At 48.9% G+C, this 19,816-nt stretch overlaps 1 protein-coding gene across 1 annotated transcript in view; it reads right to left on the bottom strand.

Annotated features, from left to right (window-relative positions):
* FYB2 (FYN binding protein 2) overlaps positions 1–11,083 on the bottom strand; it is a 35,862-nt gene extending 24,779 nt beyond the window's left edge. The window contains exons 1-5 of the mRNA XM_054384574.1: positions 11,021–11,083; positions 9,633–9,769; positions 9,511–9,580; positions 4,386–5,151; positions 2,827–3,021 (exon numbers count right to left, since the gene is read on the bottom strand). Of these exons, the coding sequence (XP_054240549.1) occupies positions 2,827–3,021; positions 4,386–5,151; positions 9,511–9,580; positions 9,633–9,769; positions 11,021–11,083 (1,231 nt within the window). The remainder of the gene's footprint in view (positions 1–2,826; positions 3,022–4,385; positions 5,152–9,510; positions 9,581–9,632; positions 9,770–11,020) is intronic.
* Between the last annotated feature and the right edge of the window lie 8,733 nt (positions 11,084–19,816).

Genomic DNA, 19,816 nt, shown 5'->3' with positions numbered 1-19,816 from the left:
GAGCAGTGGTGGAGCAGTGTTGAGAAGGAACAGCACCAGGGATATATGAATACGATGAGTTTCCTCCTGGTATATTTAGAAAAGGCAAGCAGGTTAGAGAAGAGATTCAGGGCAAACCTCTCCCTTATGCCTCTTATCAAGGCAAGGGCAGCCCAATCAGCAATTCTTCTCCCAAGTAACTACTGACAGAACACAAGCACATGGCCTCACACTGCACCAGGGGAGGTTCAGGCTGGACATGAGGGAAAAGTTCTTCACTGGAAGGGCTGTCAGGCATCGGAACAGGCTGTCCAGGGAGGTGGTTGAGTCACCATCCCTGGATGTGTTTAGAAGGCATGCAGATGTGGGGTTGGGGATTATGGCTTAGTGGTGGACTTGGTAGAGTGGGGTTAATGGTTGGACTTGATGATCTGTGTCCCTGCTGACTGCAGGGAGGTCAGACTGGAGGACCTTTGGAGGTCCCTTCCAGCCCAGCCCATCCTATGATTCTGTGCTACGATCTTGAAGGTCTTTTCCAACCTTAATTACTCTATTCTATGAATAAGCACTGGCACAGCAAAACCCAAGAGGGTTTAGCTGAGCCCTTCCTAAAAAATAAAGAACTCCTCCTGAAGTCAGCAAAAGTTGTGCCTAAAAATCTGGCTATAATTAAGCCTGCATCTAAAAAGAAACACAATTCACCAGCCTAATAAGTGGTCCAAAACACTGCATTGTGCAACATCAGTAGAGTTTTATGATGGGAAAATGAACTTTTGCATTTCTTGCTGTTGGAACACATGTCACCACCTTGCTCTCTGTTGTGTTTAGAACAGAAGGGGGGGTGGGGAGGGGGGGAGGGATTAGCAGACCAGTTCCTACCCATTTTATTGTGCCTTCCCACAGCTGTGTGCTGCAGAGTGAAGGCATTTCCCAGTGAGGCAGGGTGATAAAGATCAGTTCGTTGCTGCACACAGCTGCTGCTGCTGCTGCTTTATGGCCAGATGTAAACTGCTCACAACATGCTGCTGTTGGGAGGGAAGTGGGTTTCTGTGTGGGGGATGACATCCAATCTGGAAATTCAGAGGCCTTCTCCAGATTAAGGGGAAAAAATAAACAACAACAACCACAAAAACAAAAAAATCAGCCTCACTGAAACTGTTTGGTTCTTTTTTACTGTTTGAGGAAGATGTTACACACAATGGTTTAGAATCATAGAAAGCTTTGGGTTATAAAATTAGAAACAGTCCTCCTAGGTCCTCCACTCCCTGCTTAGAATCATAGAATTCATCATTTTCAGAGTTACAAACCTCAAAAATGATGCATTCTATGATTCTAAGCACAGAATCAGAGACCTGCTGGAGAAAATCCAACGGAGAGCCAAGAGGATGATTAAGGAACTTGAGCATCTCCCCTATGAAGAGAGACTGAGAGCCCTGGGGCTGTTTAGTCTGGAGAAGAGAAGGCTGAGAGGGGATCTGATCAATGTCTATCAATAGCTGAGGGGTGGGTGTCAGGTGGAGGGGGCCAGGCTCTTTTGGGTGGTTCACAGTGATAGGACAAGGAACAATGGGTTCAAACTTGAACATAGAAGATTTCACCTCAACAGGAGGAGAAACTTCTTTGCAGTGAGGGTGACAGAGCCCTGGAACAGGCTGCCCAGGGGGGTTGTGGAGTCTCCTTCTCTGGAGACTTTCCAGACCCATCTGGATGTGTTCCTGTGTGACCTGTGCTGGATTCTATGGTTCTGCTCTGGCAGGGGGGTTGGATCTGATGATCTCTGGAGGTCCCTTCCAACCTCTGATATACTGTGACAGAATCATAGAATCAACCAGGTTGGAAGAGACCTCCAAGATCATCCAGTCCAACCTATCACCCAGCCCTATCCAATCAACTAGACCATGGCACTAAGTGCCTCATTCAGGCTTTTCTTGAGCTGATGATCCTTGAGGTCTCTTCCAACCTTCTTGATTCTTCTTGATTCTTGATTCTTATTTAAATCCTGAAAATCTCCAGAGACAGCGACTCCACCACCTCCCTGGGCAGCACATTCTAAGGGCTAACAACTCACTCCATGAAGAACTTTCTCCTCACCTCCAGCCTAAACCTCCCCTGACACAGCTTGAGACTGTGTCCTCTTGTTCTGGTGCTGGTTGCCTGGGAGAAGAGACCAACCCCCTCCTGGCTACAACCTCCCTTCAGGCAGTTGTAGAGAGCAATAATCACAGAATCAATGAGGTTGGAAAAGACCTCAAGGATCATCAAAGTCCAACCTGTCACCCAAGACCTCATGACTACTAAACCATGGCACCAAGTGCCACATCCAATCCCCTTTTGAACACCTCCAGGAATGGTGACTCCACCACCTCCCTGGGCAGCACATTCCAATGTCTAACAACTCTCTCCCTGAAGAACTTTCTCCTCACCTCCAGCCTAAACTTCCCCTGGCACAGTTTGAGACTGTGTCCTCTTGTTCTGGTGCTGGTTGCCTGGGAGAAGAGACCAACCCCCTGAGCCTCCTCTTCTCCAGGCTAAACACCCCCAGCTCCCTCAGCCTCTCCTCACAGGGTTTGTGCTCCAGACCCCTCCCCAGCTTTGTTGCCCTTCTCTGGACACCTTCCAGTACCTCCATATCTCTCTTGAACTGAGGAGCCCAGAACTGGACACAGGACTCAAGGTGTGGCCTGACCAGTGCTGAGTACAGGGGAAGAATAACCTCCCTTGTCCTGCTGGCTACACTATTCCTGATGCAGGCCAGGATGCCATTGGCCTTCTTGGCCACCTGGGCACACTGCTGGCTCATGTTCAGCCTACTATCAACCAGCACCCCCAGGTCCCTCTCTGTCTTACTTGTTTCAGGTGCTCTGCGGACCGAAGGCACGGCGCGGTGGAAGGCACCCAGATCAAGCTTCTGGGGTCTGGCCGGCTTCTCAGGGGCAGGACCCAGGGATTCAGCTGAAGGGAGAGGTTTAATCCTTGGCTGCTTGCTCCTGGGGCTCTGAGTGCGTTTTGCTGCTCGAGGTGGGCACAGAGGATGCTCTGATCCTGCTCCAGAGAAGCACAAGGACAGGCAGCAGTTAGTTTCGGCAAAAACTCCAGGTGGGATCAGGAGTTGTCATACAGACCTTCCGAGCTCGCTCTGCTTCCTCCCAGCTTCAGCATCCCTGCTACACAGTGGGGCTCTCTCCATGCTCCCAGAATGGAAAAATCAATGGAAATGTCCATTTTTACAGCTTTTGGTGAATCATAGAATTGTTAGAATTGGAAGGGACCTCAAGGATCACCCAGTTCCAACCCCCCTGCCATGGGCAGGGACACCTCACACTAGAGCAGGTTGCTCACAGCCACATCCAGCCTGGCTGCAAAAACCCCCAGGGATGAAGCTTCCACCACCTCCCTGGGCAACCTGTGCCAGTGAAGTTTAACCATGTTGGGGCCTCAGCTCTTGACAGCTCCCTTCCTCTGGATTATAAAATACTACCCTAATCTGCTGTACCCAGAACATTTTAATCTGCCAGGATTTAGTGCCATGGCTGTTTTCAATACACAGCCCTGTGAGGAAAGCTTTCCAGGGTAAACAAAGACTTCATCTTCTCACTGCCCCTGCACTTGGCATGACATCAGCAAGAGGAAGTGAGCAGCATTCAAGTTCCCTAGCACCAGTAACTAGAAGAAATATTGCAAGGAGGATATGCTCTCCAAGCTCAAATGTGACCTTTTGCAAAACTGGGAAGGAGCAGAGTGGGGTTTTTATAATTTGAACTAAAAATCTCCTTGCAGAAAAGCCAAGCAGCACATAGCAACATTTACCTTAAAACTGTAAAAGGTCAAAGCAGAGCCAAACCAAAGACAGATTCCTCTGTTCTCTTCACCCTACACTCAAAATTTAGGCAATTTCTTAAAGTGAGCTTAAAAAAAAAAATACAGTGGAAGTGGGAAACTCTTCCCCTTAGCCAAGCAGGGCAGCAGTTTGAAGCCTGTTTTTTATCTCCAGGACCTCCAGGGGCCTGTTTGGCCTCTTTTTGAGGGTCCCAACTTGTAACAGCTTTTCTCTGCAGCTGCCCTGGGAGAGTACATCCTGCACTTTTAGAGCACCTACATATGCTCAGAGAATCATCGAATGCATCGGGTTGGAAGGGTCCTTTAAAGGTCATCTAATTCAACCCCCCTGCAGTAAGCAGGGACATTTTAACTAGATCAGGTTGCTCAGGGCTTTATTGAGCCTGACCATCTCCAGGCATGGGGCCTCATCTACCTCCCTGGGCAACCTGTGCCAGCGTTCCACCATGCTCATAGTAAAGAGCTTCTTGCTAACATACAAAATATGCATATAATATATAAATATATAAATATATAAATATATAAATGCATATCTCCATTCTCCCTGTAAAGAGCACAGCTTACTATACCTTTCTGCTGCTGAGTTTGCTCTCTTGGTGCACCATACCCTGGCTGGCAGGCTGCAGTTGCCACCATGCTCTCAACAGCAACTCCAGCAGAGCTCCTGTGTCCTCTGGGAGCTTGGGGAAGAGCCAGCCCGCTGCTGGGCAGAGCATCCTTCTTCTGGACAGGCAAGTCCAGCATGGGTTTGCTTCCAGACAGTTGCATCCTGCTGCTGCTGGATGCAGCTGGAGCATGTGTCAGCCTCTGCTCAGGGCAGGGCTGCACGTACAGGTTAGCTGCCCGCTGGGTCGGGAGCACCGCGCTTGCTTTCTCCCCATGGGATAAAGTCTTTTCCCAGATCTGTAGGGCATGGTGAAAAGAACCTGGGAGCAGAGGGCTCTCTCTGGGAGCTGTTTGGGCTGATCCTTGCTGGCCTGTGCAATAGGATGGCAGAGGCTTCTCTAGACCTTGCTCGGGAGAACTCAGCCCTTTCTCTGAGACATTACCTTCATGTTCTTCGTCGTGCCCCAGCGGCTTCACGTAACCCAGCCTGGGTCGAGGCCGCACCAAAGGCTTGTGTTGGGAGACAGGATGGGCAACTTCATCCTTGGGGTTCAGTATTATTACTTTTCTCTTACTCATGGGCAAAGGGCTGAAGGCAGCATCCTCTCCAGAGCACAACTTCGGTGGGATCCTCACAGGAGGCTTCTTGAGTGGATGCTTGAGCTTGTTGGCCAAGTCTGGGTCATTCTGAAACTTTGCTCTCAAGGCTTTGAAATCAGTCACACCTTCCTGAGGAGGGGGAAGAGAGGAGAGCACAAAACATCCACTTTCAGAGGTGACAACAGACAATGTATCCAATCATGATGATTTCAGAGAGAAAGAGGCCACAGACTCCACCCTGGCTATTACAGATATGCAGAGCCTGGAGAAAATTTAAAAGCAGGAAAGAAGAATTGCTTTATTCCAAGGATCCCCTAAAGGCTCACAAATCACTCCTGGTAAGGGCAACAGAGCTGAGGCAGGGGAAACTCACAGGACCAGAGCATGAAAACACAACCAAGCAGAGCCAGTGGGACCAGTGGAGATGGCTCCTGCACCCCAACATCACCTAGTGTTGGAGAATCATAGACTCATAGAATAGTTTGGGCTGGAAGGGACCTTTGAAGGTCATCTAGCCCAAGCCCCCTGCAGTTATCAGAGACAGCTTTAACTAGATTAGGCTGCCCAGAGCCCTGTTCAACCTGATTTGGAATGTTTGCAGGGATGGAGCATCTACCACCTCTTCAGGCAATCTATGCCAATCTTTCACTGCCCTCACTGTAAAAAATTTCTTCCTTCAGCCTAGTCTAAATCTTCCCTCTTTTAGTGTAAAACCATCACCCCTTGTCCTGTCACAACAGGTCCTGCCAAAAATTCTGTCCCCATCTTTCTTATAGACTCCCTTTAAATATTAAAAGTCTACCAAAAGGTCTCCCTGTAACTTTCTCTTCTCCAGGCTGAACAACCCCAACCTTCTCAGCCATTTGCCAGACATCCCCAGTGCATCCCCTGCCTCCTCTAGAAGACTCCAGCATGGGAAAAGAAGCACCAAGCATCCTCTTTGGTGGGCTCCAAACGAGCCCTGGCACAAAACCTTCTTCCACGGTGTTGGTTCAGCTCAGGGTTCCCCTCAGCTTTCTCCCCTCACCATTATTCCCACCCCAGAAAGCAGAGGACATGCAACCCAAACACGTGGCACACAAAAGCAGCAAGAGACTCTCCCAGCCCAGGTGATGGACAGTGGCTAAGACACTCAACTCCTCTCCTGGACAGTCACCAGGCCCCAGGTTCTATATGATTTTGCACAAAGAGAGCTAATCATTGACTGCACAGTATACAAAAAAAGCACTTCAAGAACATTTTGTTCCAAGCCTTTGACCCCAGGCATCTCACTGGAAAACAGGGACCACAATTCCTTTGCCTGCAGTGTCGTGGTTTAAATTCATCCCCAAACTGAAAAATATGAAGGAAAAATTTATGAGCTACTTAAGTCCTTGAACTGCTCTATAACTTTTTATATGCCATGATTACATTAGGTACACCAACTCTGGCAGCTTAGTTCAGTGCAGAGAACTGCAAGGCTTCCTGAGAACCTGTCTAATGAGGAAATTGGAAAAAATTATCTAGGACAGAACTTCGCTATGCTGAAAAAAAAAAAAAAAAGCCCCAGCCTTAAGTGTTAAGGCAGAGCAGATGAATAGCATACTGAGGGCTTATTGCATTTAATTGCACAATTTATTAAACACTGACAATTTCTCTTGAATAACCCCTTTCACTGGCTTTATTACTTTCACAGGGCAGTGCATGATGTAAAGAAGCCAACCCTTGGGGACCCCAGCTTTGAATTGCTCCAATTATATTTCACAGGGAGCGGCCAGCGGCGTGAGGCTGCGTGAGCTGCCCAGACAGCGGCGAGCTGATGGGAAGGGGAGCTCTCAAAAGCATCAGCAGGATGAATCAGGTTGGGGGGGGTGGGGGGGGGGTGGGGGAATAAATACAATAAAATAATCCCATGTGTACCCAATCCCTCCAGCAATGCCAGACAGGAAATAAGGCAGTGAGGTGTCCTAATGCAATTGCACCGAGCTTTAGCAACGTGCTGCAGCAACAGTGCAAGAGCTCAGTGTTGTTGGCCTCTCTTTTCTGATTTTCTTTACTGTAGCACACAGTTCCTCACCAGTGCATGCAGAGCCAAAGAAAACAGAGAAAAAAGAATTACCTGCATGCCTGAGTTTAGCACAGGTGAGGTAGGCTCCTGCCAAAGAGGTTTTTCAGTCAGGCTTCTTCCTGGCACTGGCTGTGACAGTCAGCTTGGCACTACCTTTAATTAAAGAGGGTTGGATACGAGCTTCCCTTTCTCCACCCCCCACCAAGTTGTTTTTCCTCTTGTCCCTGTGACAGGACAAGAGGCAATGGATATAAACTACAGCACAGGAGGATTCTACCTCAGCATGAGGAGGAACTTCTTCACTGGGAGAGTCCCAGAGCACTGGAACAGGCTGCCCAGAGAGGTTGTGGAGTCTCCTTCTCTGGAGACTTTCAAGCCCTGTCTGGACATGTTCCTCTGTGACCTGCACTAGATTCTATGGTCCTGCTCTGACAGGGGAGTTGGACTTGATGATCTCGCACAGAATCACGGAATTAACTGAGTTGGAAAAGACCTCAGAGATCATCAAGTCCAGCCTATCACCCAACACCATCTAATCAACTAAACCATGGTACTAAGTCCCTCATCCAGTCTTATTTTAAACACTTCCAGGGACAGTGACTCCACCACCTCCCTGGGCAGCACATTCCAGTGGGCAATCTCTCTTTCTGGGAAGAATTTCTTCCTAACATCCAGCCTAAACCTCCCCTGGCACAGCTTGAGACTGTGTCCTCTTGTTCTGACACTGGTTGCCTGGGAGAAGAGACCAGTCTCCTGAGGTACCTTCCAACCCTTACCATCCTGTGACAGCTTCAAATGATTTGTCTAATTAACTGGAAGGTTATCTGTGCTTAATGCCCACCACTAGAATATAGTTTCCCCCAGTTTGCAGCCTACAAACTTGGGTGGTAGGATCATGAGCTCTAGGCAAGATGTTGGACCTCAGAGGTCTCTTCCAACCTCAACAGTTCTGTGCTTCTGTGATACTGGCATTGATGCCACAAGCAAGTCTGGTGCAGGAGTGTCATGTACAGTCCCTGTCTGAGCACACTGAATTACCTAGGAGGATGGAGTTAAACTGCACTGCAAGTCCACCTCCTGCACACCCACACCTGGCTGGACATTCTCTCCCTCCCCACCAAGCCCCTGCAACTGCTGCGTCCTCGCAGAGGACAACACTCTGAGATGAAATGAGTTTTCCTGGTCCCTCTAAGGATGATTTACCACCACATCTGGGACTGTTTCAAACCACAGATTCATCTGAGTGACTCTTTGACCCAATCCACACACCTCAAGCTAGCTCAAGGAGATACTCAGTGTAAATATGGAGGTCACAGGCATGTCTCAGTGATGTCTCAGTGCCCCACTAGCCCAGGGAGGGTTCAGCACAGCAAGGAGAGGCACTCCCCTGAAAATCAGACCAGTTGACAAGCAGGGAGAATCCACCAATAAATTACAAGGATTGCCAAAAGCTCACAATATGCATTGCAGCTACATCTGGCCAAATAATTCCCTGTGAATAATGCTACATTTGGCAAAAGCCCATGCAAGATGAGAGAGGAAGAGAACAGAAAGGAAACAAACTTCCACTGGCCGGAAAGCCCTGAGCATTATGGAGTCAGGGGACAGCTAAACTTTCCATATTTTCTCCCTGGAAATAAAATGCTCCTCTAATATCATTCTAATAAGCAGCATAAAATTCAGCTTAAGCCTGTGATAGAGATACTAAGAGAATGGTTTGGGACCAGAAGGATCAATGATTGATATCCTTTAGAAAGAGCAGCAGCTGGAGGTTTGTGCTGATACCAAGAACTGACCAAAAGGAATCCAAACTCTTAGTAGTTTTCTGCAGCTTTTCTGCTTTTCTATAACAAGAGAAGTCCCACTCAGGACATGACAGACAGGACAGCCCAGAGAAAGCACTCTGTGTTCCCCTCCTGAAGTGTTTTTGGTTTCACCTACTCTTTATCTCGACTTCCAGGGCAGCTCTCCTGGGTGAATGTTTAATCAGCATTGCTCTGTGCCCTGCAGCAGGGTGGCTGGAGCTGAGCCCGGCACCCTGGGCAGGCTGACGAGAACACGCTGCAGATACCATCTACTCCTTAACCCACCAGCTACAGCCAGCAAAACAAAATAACAACAGGGAAACCCAAAATAAAATCCACCTCTGCTTTTTGTCAAGTTAAAAGGCAGCAGCTGCAGCTCATCTCAGAGCCATGAGAGGCAGAAACAAGGCACCCCCTCGATCTGTGCAGTCCCTTGGTGGCCCCCGTGCCGAGCAGAAGCAGCAAGGAGAGTGTGCACCTAACCCTGAGATTAATCTGCTCCCAGCACTTCAGGGAGGTAACAGCCCCAAGCTACTAAATAAGCAGCAGAAAGTCAAGCAGCAAAATCCCCGAGGGCAGGGGCAGAGGGGACAGAGCAGCCCTTGCTGTGGTGAAGGTGAAAGCCCCAGCAGTTACCACGTCCATCCCTTCGCTGCTCCGTGCTGGCTCCAGTGGGTCAGCCTGGTCGCATGGCTCCTTGCCTCTGCTTCTAGCTGGTGCCTGCCACAGCTGCTCCTCACTCTGCCATCAGGTGAGGCGGGGATAAACCCAGGACCACACCTGGAGCAAGGTATGGGCCTGCCCCCGGGGCGGGGAGAGCTTCACCTGGGCAGGGCTGAGCTGGCCAGAGCAGAGCCCTGCCCACCAGGCTTCCTTCAGCTGATTCAGGAGTTCCCTGAACCATAAAATGTCAGCACTGCAGGAGGCTTTGGCTGGGCTCAGAAAGGGAAGAACTGTGTTTGGTTTGTTTTCTGAGGGAAAGAATGGCAGCTCTGTGCAGCATGGGTGTCTCTACAGCACCCATGTTTATGCCACAGAACAGTTTCAGTTGGAAACTGCCTTTTTAAGATTGTTGAGTCCAGGGCATTATCTGACTACCAACTCTGCTTCTAAACCATGTCCCTCAGCACTGCATTTCTGCATCTTTTAAACACCTCCATGGATGGGGATTCAACCACCTCCCTGGGGAGCCTGCTGTTTGGGAACCCTTTGAGTGAAGAAGTTTCTCCCAATGTCCAACCTAAACCTTCCCTGGTGTTACTTGAGGCCCTTTCCTCTCATCCTATCACTTATTACTAGGGAGAAGAGACTGACCCTGCACCTTGTTACAACCTCCATCCAGGGAGCTCTAGAACAGGAGAAGGTCTTTCCTCAGCCTCCTTTTCCCCAGGCTAAACAACCCCAGTTTCTTTAGCTGTGCCTCATAAGACTTGTTCTCCAGATCCTTCACCACCTTTATCTGGACCCACATAGCAGTTCTCAGGTCCCTTCTCATACCTGGGGAACGTGAAGCTGAGTGAGAGCACAGGAGTCCCACCATGCCCAGCAATCATCCCTTCGTAGGTTTCCTCATGGGTGACTCCCACCCCACTGCACCAGCCCAGCCTGCACCAGGCTCTTCCTCCAGCCAAAGCCAGAGACCTCAGAGTGATTAAAGCAGACATTTCCCTGAGGAACCAAGGGTTTTCTTCATCTCTGGATAGCAGAGCCCAGCACAAACAGTCATCCTCGCTGCGAGCCACAGAGATTCCCTGGTGAGGCAGCTCCTTCTCACGATGAGAGTCCTGAGGACAGACCAGTTAAATGAGGGCAAACAAGCCTTTTCCCATTACTGGGTATTTCTAGCCTGGAGAACAGCCTGAAAGGATCTGTCCAAACGTGGTGCCCATGTTTTCACAGAGCACGTCTCCCGGGAAAAGCGAGGCTGGTTAACTTGGCAAGAAGACAACTGAGAGCCCCAGGACTTTATTTTTCCCTCCATAACTGATCAAATATTATTTCATCTTTCTCTGTGGGCCCACTTGATGTTTTTCCTTCCAGCAGACACAGCTGCTGCACAGACTGCAGGTGCTAGATGGTGTTCAGAGGAGGCTGTTGGTAGGGCTTGGGTGGGCAGGGAGCCATTGGCAACCTGGGCAGTACTCACCCGTGACCAGCTGACCCTAATGCCACACACCAGGACATGACACTTCACATAGATATATCTCATGCCCTTACAGTCACCTTCTAGCACTTCAAGGAGGCCTACAGGGAAGATAGGGAAGGACTTTCTCTTGGAATGTAGTTAGAGATCCCAGTTTCAAGCTGGAAGAGGGAGGGTAGATTTACATTAGATGTAAGGAAGAAATTCTTTGCTGTGAGGGTAGTGGATGGTTGTCCAAAGAACTCATGGATGCCCCATCCTTGTTCAAAGCCAGATTGGATGGGGTTTTGAGCCACCTTGTCTAGCAGGTGTACCTAGGCGGGTTGGAACTAGATGATCTTAAAGGTCTTTTCCAACCCAAACCACTCTATGATCCTATGATTATTCCCAAAGAGATGCCTGAAAAAGAAACCCTGCAGAAATAGAAGGTGTGGTAGCTTTAGGCTATGCCTTTAAAATGTTTTCACAGATCTTGAACAGAAAGTGGTAAAATGTAATGAAATCCCAATTGGGTGTAAAAAGGAAGCTAATGATAGGTCTAAACAATCCCATTGGAAGAGATAAAGGACTTAAACTGGTTGTACCAAAAGAATCTTTCTCTTTTCTTGCTTCTTCAGGCTGGGAGATACTAACTTTGTGCTTCTGCTGGCTTCTGCTTGACCTTGGCTGCATTGTTTTGGCTAAGTCTAATGTCCCTCTGCTCTTTCACTTGTCTCTTTTTGTGTACAGGGGGGCAAGGGGGAGCAGGGAGGGAGAAGCTATTGCAGCTTCCTCTGGTCTTTGGCCTGGGGGAGGGGGGGGGGGTGTCCCTGTGCTGTTCATTAAGTTCCTGTAAATATTGTATATTTGGACGTATTTGTTGCATTTCATTGTAGATTGTAGTTTTGCTTGTAGATTGTAGTTTAGACTGGAGGTCTCAGGGGAAATCTCATTGCTGTCTACAACTACCTGAAGGGAGGTTGTAGCCAGGAGGGGGTTGGTCTCTTCTCCCAGGCAACCAGCACCAGAACAAGAGGACACAGTCTCAAGCTGTGCAGGGGGAAGTTTAGGCTGGATGTGAAGAGAAAGTTCTTCACAGAGAGAGTTGTTAGACTGTGCTGCCCAGGGAGGTGGTGGAGTCACCATCCCTGGAGGTATTCAAAAGGGGACTGGATGTAGCACTTGGTGCCATGGTTTAGTAGTCATGAGGTCTTGGGTGACAGGTTGGACTTTGATGATCTTTGAGGTCTTTTCCAACCTTATTGATTCTGTGATCCTGTGAAAAACAGCTTCCATTGGCTTCTGACTTAGCAGGTCTGATAAATGCAGTGTTTGGGGGGGCAGGGGGATAATTTTCAACCCACCAGAGGTGGCCTTGAGGTAAGAGGGAAAGATATCTGGCAAAGCTTGTCTGAGATGTGTAGGATCTGATGGCAACCTGTGTGATGGCCTGAAGGTGTCCCAGATTTGCCTCCAATGAAGGTAATGGGGGCGATACATGACTTAGGGATGGACATTCACCTTCTGCCCACTGAGGAAAGCCTTGCCAGGCATCTGTTGGGAGTGGGACGAACGGTCTCACAGCCTAGCCTGACCCTGCTGCTTTCCAAAGCTTGAGGAGAGAGGGGAAAAAAAAAAAAAAAACAGGAAAATAAGTTGGGGCAAAACCAAAAAAGCCTAATGGGTCAGAGACATGACTCGGAGCGCGAGTCTCGTTCCTCACCACATGAAAAGCCCTGCTCCTGCCTGGTGGTCTCAGAGAAGAAAGGGGGGAGAGGGGTCCTGCCGAGCTGGGAGTTGGCAGGGAAGTCCCCCAAGCCAGGGCTGAATGCCTGCTTTGTGTACAGGTAGCTGGGGAGGATTTATGACCCGCCCAGCGGTATGAGCATGGGCTGTGAATTAAAGCACTGTCGGAGACTCGGGAGGTTGTGACTTCAGAGCCACGGTCCTGTGGAAAAGCACAGGAAAAGCCCTCTGTATGGGCTCTGAAAATAAAAAGAACATGCCAAAAAAAAGTTTCTTTGAAACATGCATTTTGTGATTGCTGGCCCTGCTGGGACCCCCTCTTGCCTCACCTCCCTTCCCCAGCAGTCCCAGGGTTGCCGTAAATCGCGCTGCGCTATAGCAACTGCAGAGGGAGCCTGGTGGAGCTGTGGTCTTGTGCAGATCAAATGCTGCAGAAATGGGAGCTGACTTTTTTCTCTGGCTCCTAGACCTTCCTGGGGAATGCCTGATGAGAAGGAACAGGAGGTGTCACCTTTAAATGGACCACGTGGCACAACTTCCTCGGAGAAATGAGACGTCAGGAGACAACAAATCAGGATTCTGTGCCCTCCCTGAAGTGCTGGGGGGAATGCAGGTAATGCCTTCAGAAGCCCTTCTCCTCCTGCCCCACCTCTCCCCCACACTGCTGGAGCCTCCTGCTGGTTCCCACCAAGCTGCAAACTGCCATGAACAGCCATGTCCCACAAAACACAATGACCACCTTGTCCACCACCGCTATTAAACTGGCAGTAGTTTGGAGCAGGAGCTTGGAGTTCGGTCTGGCTTTGTGTGTGTCAGAGGCAGTGACCCAGAACAGGAGTTCCCAGGCACAGCCAAGACTTGAATAAAACCAAACACCACTACTGAGAGGCACAGAACCAAACCTTTCCTAAGCAGGCACCGTCTCCCCAGAACAAACAATTTCAGCCTGCTGAAAAATGTAAAATTTTATGATGTGGGTCTAGAGGATGAGTCTCATGAGGAGAGGCTGAGGGGACTGGGGTTGTTTAGTCTGGAGAAAAGGGGGCTACGGGGAAACCTGAGCAAAGCTCTCTCTGACTACATGGAAGGAGGTTGTAGTGAGGTGGGGGAGTTGGTCTCTTCTCCCAGGTAACAAGAGCTGGAAAGAGAGGAAGTGATCTCAAGTTGTGCCAGGGAAGGTTTAGTTTGGCTATTAGGGAAAATTTCTTCGCTGAAAGTGTTGTCAAGCCCTGCAGCAGGCTGCACAGGGAGGTGGTGGGGTCATCAACCCTGGATATAGGATAGAATCATAGAATGGTCCAGGCTGGAAGGGACCTCCAAAGCTCATCCAGTCCAACCTCCCTGCAGTCAGCAGGGACATCCCCAACTAGATCAGGCTGCCCAGAGCCCTGTTGAGCCTCACCTTGAATATCTCCAGGGAAGGATCCTCAACCACCTCCCTGGGCAACCTGTTCCAGTGTTCCACCACAAGAACTTGTTCCTGATATCCAATCTCAATCTGTTCTTCTCTAGTTTGAAGCCATTGCCCCTCGTCCTGTCCCTGCAGGCCTTTGCAAACAGTCTCTCTCCATCCTTCCTGTAGCCCCCTTCAGGTCCTGGCAGGCTGCTATTAGGTCTCCTGGAGCCTCCTCTTCTCCAGGCTGAACACCCCCAGCTCCCTCAGCCTGTTCTCATAGCAGAGCTGCTCCAACCCCCTGATCATTTTTGTGGCCCTGCTCTGGACCCTCTCCATCTGGTCCATGTCCTTCCTATATTGAGGGCTCCAGACCTGCACACAGTGCTCCAGGTGAGGTCTCAGCAGAGCAGAGCAAAGTGTCAGAATCCCCTCTCTGGATCTGCTGGCAACACATCTTTGGATGCAGCCCAGGCTGTGATTTGCCTTCTGTGCTGCAAGCTCACACTGCCTGCTCATGTCCAGTAGATGTGGTGCTTGGGGATATGGTTTAGTGGTGGACTTGGAAGTGCTAGGTTAATGGTCAGACCTGACAGTCTTAAAGGTCTTTTCCAACCTAAATGATTCTATGATTTGGATTTATTTTTTTTCCAGTGATGCAATTAATATCTTTAATATAGACACAGCAGTTCATGGGCAACAAACACATCTTTCTGCAGAGTTCTTTTCCCTGAATCATTCTCTTCAGCTGCTTAGTGACTGGTGGGATTAGTCAGAGGTTATAGCTTTCTTATAACCTCTTATTATAAACCTTGGGATTTGCTAGCGTTTGGATTTCACAGAGGCATTACTTGAGACCAGAAACAACAGCAGAGCTTGAGAACATGATTTATGCCTAATCTTTCAGACTTCTAGCAAGAAGGAGCAGTGCAACTGGTGAAAACCAGGGTAAGTTTTTTAACAGTCCAGTTTTCTTTGGAAGAGAACTAGATTTTGGGGTTGCTTAGCATGGAGAAGAGAAGGCTCCAGGGAGACCTTACAGTGGCCTTTCAGTAGTTAAAGGGGGCCCACAGGATGGGGAAGGACTCTGTATCAGGATTTAAACTGAATCACAGAATGTTAAAGGCTAGAAGGGACCTCCAGAGATCATCAGGTCCAACCCCCCTGCCAGAGCAGGATCACTTAGGGTAGTCTGCACAGGAATGCATCCAGGTGGGTTTGGAAAGGCTCCAGAGAAGGAGACTCCACAACCCCCCTGGGCAGCCTGTTCCAGGGCTCTGTCACCCTCACTGTAAAGAAGTTTCTCCTCATATTGAGCTGAAATCTTCTATGTTCAGGTTTGCATCCATTGTTCCTTGGCTTATTACTGCACACCACTAAAAAGAGATTGTCCCCTCCACTTGACACCCACCCCTCAGATACTGATAGACATTGATCAGATCCCCTCTCAGCCTTCTCTTCTCAAGGCTAAACAGCCCCAGGGCTCCCAGTCTCTCTTCATAGCAGAGATGCTCAAGTCTCCTAATCATCCTCATGGCTCTCTGTTGGACTCCCTCCACCAGGTCTCTGTCTCTCTTGAACTGGGGAGCCAAAAACTGGACAAAACACTCCAGGTGTGGTCTCACCAGGGCACAGTAGAGGGGGAGAAGAACCTTCCTAGCCCTGCTGGCCACACTTTTCTTGATGCACCCCAGAGGACAGCTTTAGATTAAAAGAAGAAATTCTTTACTATGATAGTGGTGAAACACTGGAACAGGTTGCCAAGAGAAACTGTGGATACCCCATCCCTGAAAGTGGTCAAGGCCAGGTTGGATGAAGCTTGGAGCAACCTGGTCTAGTGGAAGGTGTCCCTGCCCATGACAGGAAGGTGGTTGAACTAGATCATAGAATCATAGAGTCATAGAATCAGTCAGGGTTGGAAGGGACCACAAGGATCATCTAGTTCCAGCCCCCCTGCCATAGGCAGGGACACCTCACATTCCCTCATACTTTAAGGTCCCTTCCAAGCCAAAGCACGCTAAGATTCTATGATTCAGGGATTTTCCATGACACAATTGGTGATAATTTTACCCCAGTGTCATAATATTAGATAGGGGACGATCTGACAAGGTATTTTCCTTTGTCACACCTTCTGGCCCCACATGTGGGACAGCAGAGCTGAAGGAGATGTGACACAGAGCAAGGGAAAGAACTCCTCCTAGGTGCGATGCATTCAGGTCTATATACCTGGGGGGGGGAAAAAAAAGCTTCAGAACTTGGGAAAAATGTGCAAAAGCAGATAGAAGGGCACAGCCTTGTGCCAGGAAGAATTTCACCTCAGTTTTTATGTGGTTTTCTGCCCCAGGAGGGCCAGAGCAGCAAGCCCAGTCCAGTTCCCTGCACATCTCACTTGTTCTTCCCGGCGGTCATATCGTGGTTTTCCAGCAGAGGGGGAGATAGGATCACTTGTTCCACCACCCAGCAGCTTGCTGTGCCTTGCCTCGCTGGCATCAACAAGAGAACACAAGAAAAGGCAGCATTATTGATCCCTGCTTTTAAAAACCTAACGTTTCTTTTTACTGTCAAGGACAAAGCACTGCTTAGGAGGAGTCCACGAAGGTCCCCATGTGGCTCCTTCAGATGTGTTAAGATCAGCCCCATTGAAGCATCTTAGCAGGCAAGAAAATGAATTTAAAAGCCTTGCAGCTTATCAGGGTTTTTTTTTTTTCCTCTGTCCAAGCTACAAGGTAGTCTCTGCAGCACAGCCCTGACCCCAGAAACACTGCAGTGCATACTTCTTTTTTAAGCAATACAGCCCATAATTGCTCGTGTGTTTAAGGCCAAGTGCTTACTTTGATAGAAAGTAGGTTATCAGACCAGTTCAGTGACACTGAGAGAGTTGGGGCTGTTCAGTCTGGAGAAGAGAAGGCTCTGAAGTGACCTTCTTGTGGCCTTCCAGTATCTGAAGGGGGCTACAAGAAAGCTGGGGAGGGACTTTTGAGGGAGTCAGGGAGTGATAGGATTGGGGGGAATGGAACAAAACTAGAAATGGGGAGATTTAGATTAGATGTCAGGAAGCAATTCTTCCCCATGAGGGTGGTGAGACACTGGAACAGGTTGCCCAGGGAGGTGGTGGAAGCCTCATCCCTGGAGGTTTTTGCAGCCAGGCTGGATGTGGCTGTGAGCAACCTGCTGTAGTGTGAGGTGTCCCTGCCCATGGCTAGACTGGATGATTTCTTCAGGTCCCTTCCAGCCCCTGGCATTCTGTGATTCTGTGCCATTGTAATTTTGTTCTTCAATCCCATAATTCTGCTATCTCTTTATAAGATGGCAGCAAGGCCAACTGGCTCCTTTTCCTCCCTCCTTTTGGCTCTCCGGAGGGAGTCCTTATCTGGCAACATGGCTTCAAACTAGAGAAGAGCAGATTTAGATTGGATATCAGGAAGAAGTCCTTCACTATGAGGATGGTAGAACACTGGAACAGGTTGCCCAGGGAGGTGGTTGAGGCTCCTTCCCTGGAGATATTCAAGGTGAGGCTCAGTGAGGCTCTGGACAGCCTGATCTGGTTGGGGATGTCCCTGCTGACTGCAAGGGGGTTGGACTGGATGACCTTTGGAGGTCCCTTCTGGCCTGGACCATTCTATGATTCATTCCATGATTCCATAACATGGGGAAGGAGGCCTGGTTGTGACTTTCAGAGGCCTGACTCATTTGTCCTGCACAATTACAGCCTGCTTAGGTCTAATGGAAGGGAGACAACAGTGGGGTGTGGAGAAAGGGAGCACTGGGGTTTGTGGCTTAGTCTGGTCAGGGAAAGGCTTTTTGCAGGAGTTCATGTATCCTGTATATATATTAGGTGTTGAGGATTCATGTATTCTTTATTTTCCTGTATATTTTTGAGTACAGTTTCTGTATTTCTCTCCAATTCAATGAGAGCCTCTTTATTGTATTTCCTTTGGGAGCAAAATTGTACCTGTCTGCCCTTTAAAGCAAGACAAATCATAAAGCCAGCTTCCAAAAATTAAATGTTGCTCTTGAAGGTTTCTTTGCTGGGACTTGGATTTTGAAGTTCACACTGTGTCCAGTTTGGGGCTCCCCAGTTCAAAAGAGACAGAGACCTGCTGGAGGGAATCCAACGGAGAACCGAGAGGATGCTTAGGGGACTTGAGCATCTCCCCTGTGAAGAGAGACTGAGGGACCTATGAAGAGAGACTGATGGACCTGGGGCTGTTTAGTCTGGAGAAGACTGAGAGGGGATCTGATCAATGTCTATCAGTATCTGAGGGGTGGGTGTCAAGTGGAGGGGGCCAGGCTCTTTTTAGTGGTGTGCAGTAATAAGCCAAGGAACAATGGATGCAAACTTGAACATAGAAGATTTCACCTCAACATGAGGAGAAACTTCTTTACAGTGAGGGTGACAGAGCCCTGGAACAGGCTGCCCAGGGGGGTTGTGGAGTCTCCTCTGGAGCCTTTCCAAACCCACCTGGATGCATTCCTGTGGAGACTACCCTAAGTGATCCTGCTCTGGCAGGGGGGTTGGACTGGATGATCTCTGGAGGTTGGACTGGATGATCTCTGGAGGTTCCTTCCAACCTCTAACATTCTGTGATTCAGTTTAAATCCTGATACAGAGTCCTTCCCCATCCTGTGGGCCCCCTTTAACTACTGAAAGGCCACTGTAAGGTCTCCCTGGAGCCTTCTCTTCTCCATGCTAAGCAACCCCAAAATCTAGTTCTCTTCCAAAGAAAACTGGACTGTTAAAAAACTTACCCTGGTTTTCACCAGTTGCACTGCTCCTTCTTGCTAGAAGTCTGAAAGATTAGGCATAAATCATCTTCCCAAGCTCACTGTTGTGGGTGTGGAGTCTCCTTCTCTGGATACATTCAAAATCCACTTGGGTGCATTCCTGTGCAGACTACCCTGGGTGATCCTGGAAGAGGGGGTGGACTGGATGATCTCTGGAGGTCCCTTCCAACCTCTAATGTACTGTGACACTGTAAGGAGCTTGGCTTCCTTGGCAAAACAGAATTACCCTGTGCAGAGAGGACAAGCTGAGAGAGGCCATATGTGCTGTGAAAGCACCCCTGAAAGGGAGACAGAGCTCCAATGGCAAGGCAGAATTTCTTGATCTTGCCATATCTAACCTCTCTGTAACCTCTGCACGGTGCAACAGTCTCTGTGTTTTTAAAGACACACCAGCCTACCCCCCTGAATGAAAGGCTGTCTGCTCTCTGCTTTTCCCTGGGGAAGCAGGAGAGAGCAAACAGCACATGGCAGGTGTCAGTCACACTGCTTGACACATGCCAGCAAGAAGCTCAGATATGACTTTGTGGCTCTGATGCATCGAACAACAACAACAAAAAAGAACAGAGCTCTGCCTTTAGAGGTTCGTGGTCTTCAAATCAGGAGCAAAACATGCAGATTGACAGTGCTGCATGAAAAAATGTACTGCAAACATAAAAAAAAAAATAAAGAGAACAGTGGTATAAAAAAAGAGTGAGAGTTTTCAGCAACTCCATCCCCTGCAGCAAGATCTGTAGGGATATGATTAAAACAATTAAAACAAAACAGAAAAATCTACACATAAAGAAAGTACAAATGCAAATTGCTGGCCACCACCACCAACATTGTCTTAGCTCTTGTGATAGAATTTCATCCTGGAGCTAGGATGGTGTAGACTGCCACATAACCAATGTGCTGTT

Source organism: Indicator indicator, chromosome 10 (assembly GCF_027791375.1).
Source record: "Indicator indicator isolate 239-I01 chromosome 10, UM_Iind_1.1, whole genome shotgun sequence".
NCBI classification, from domain to species: domain Eukaryota; kingdom Metazoa; phylum Chordata; class Aves; order Piciformes; family Indicatoridae; genus Indicator; species Indicator indicator.
This window is presented reverse-complemented; position numbering and strand designations above follow the sequence as displayed.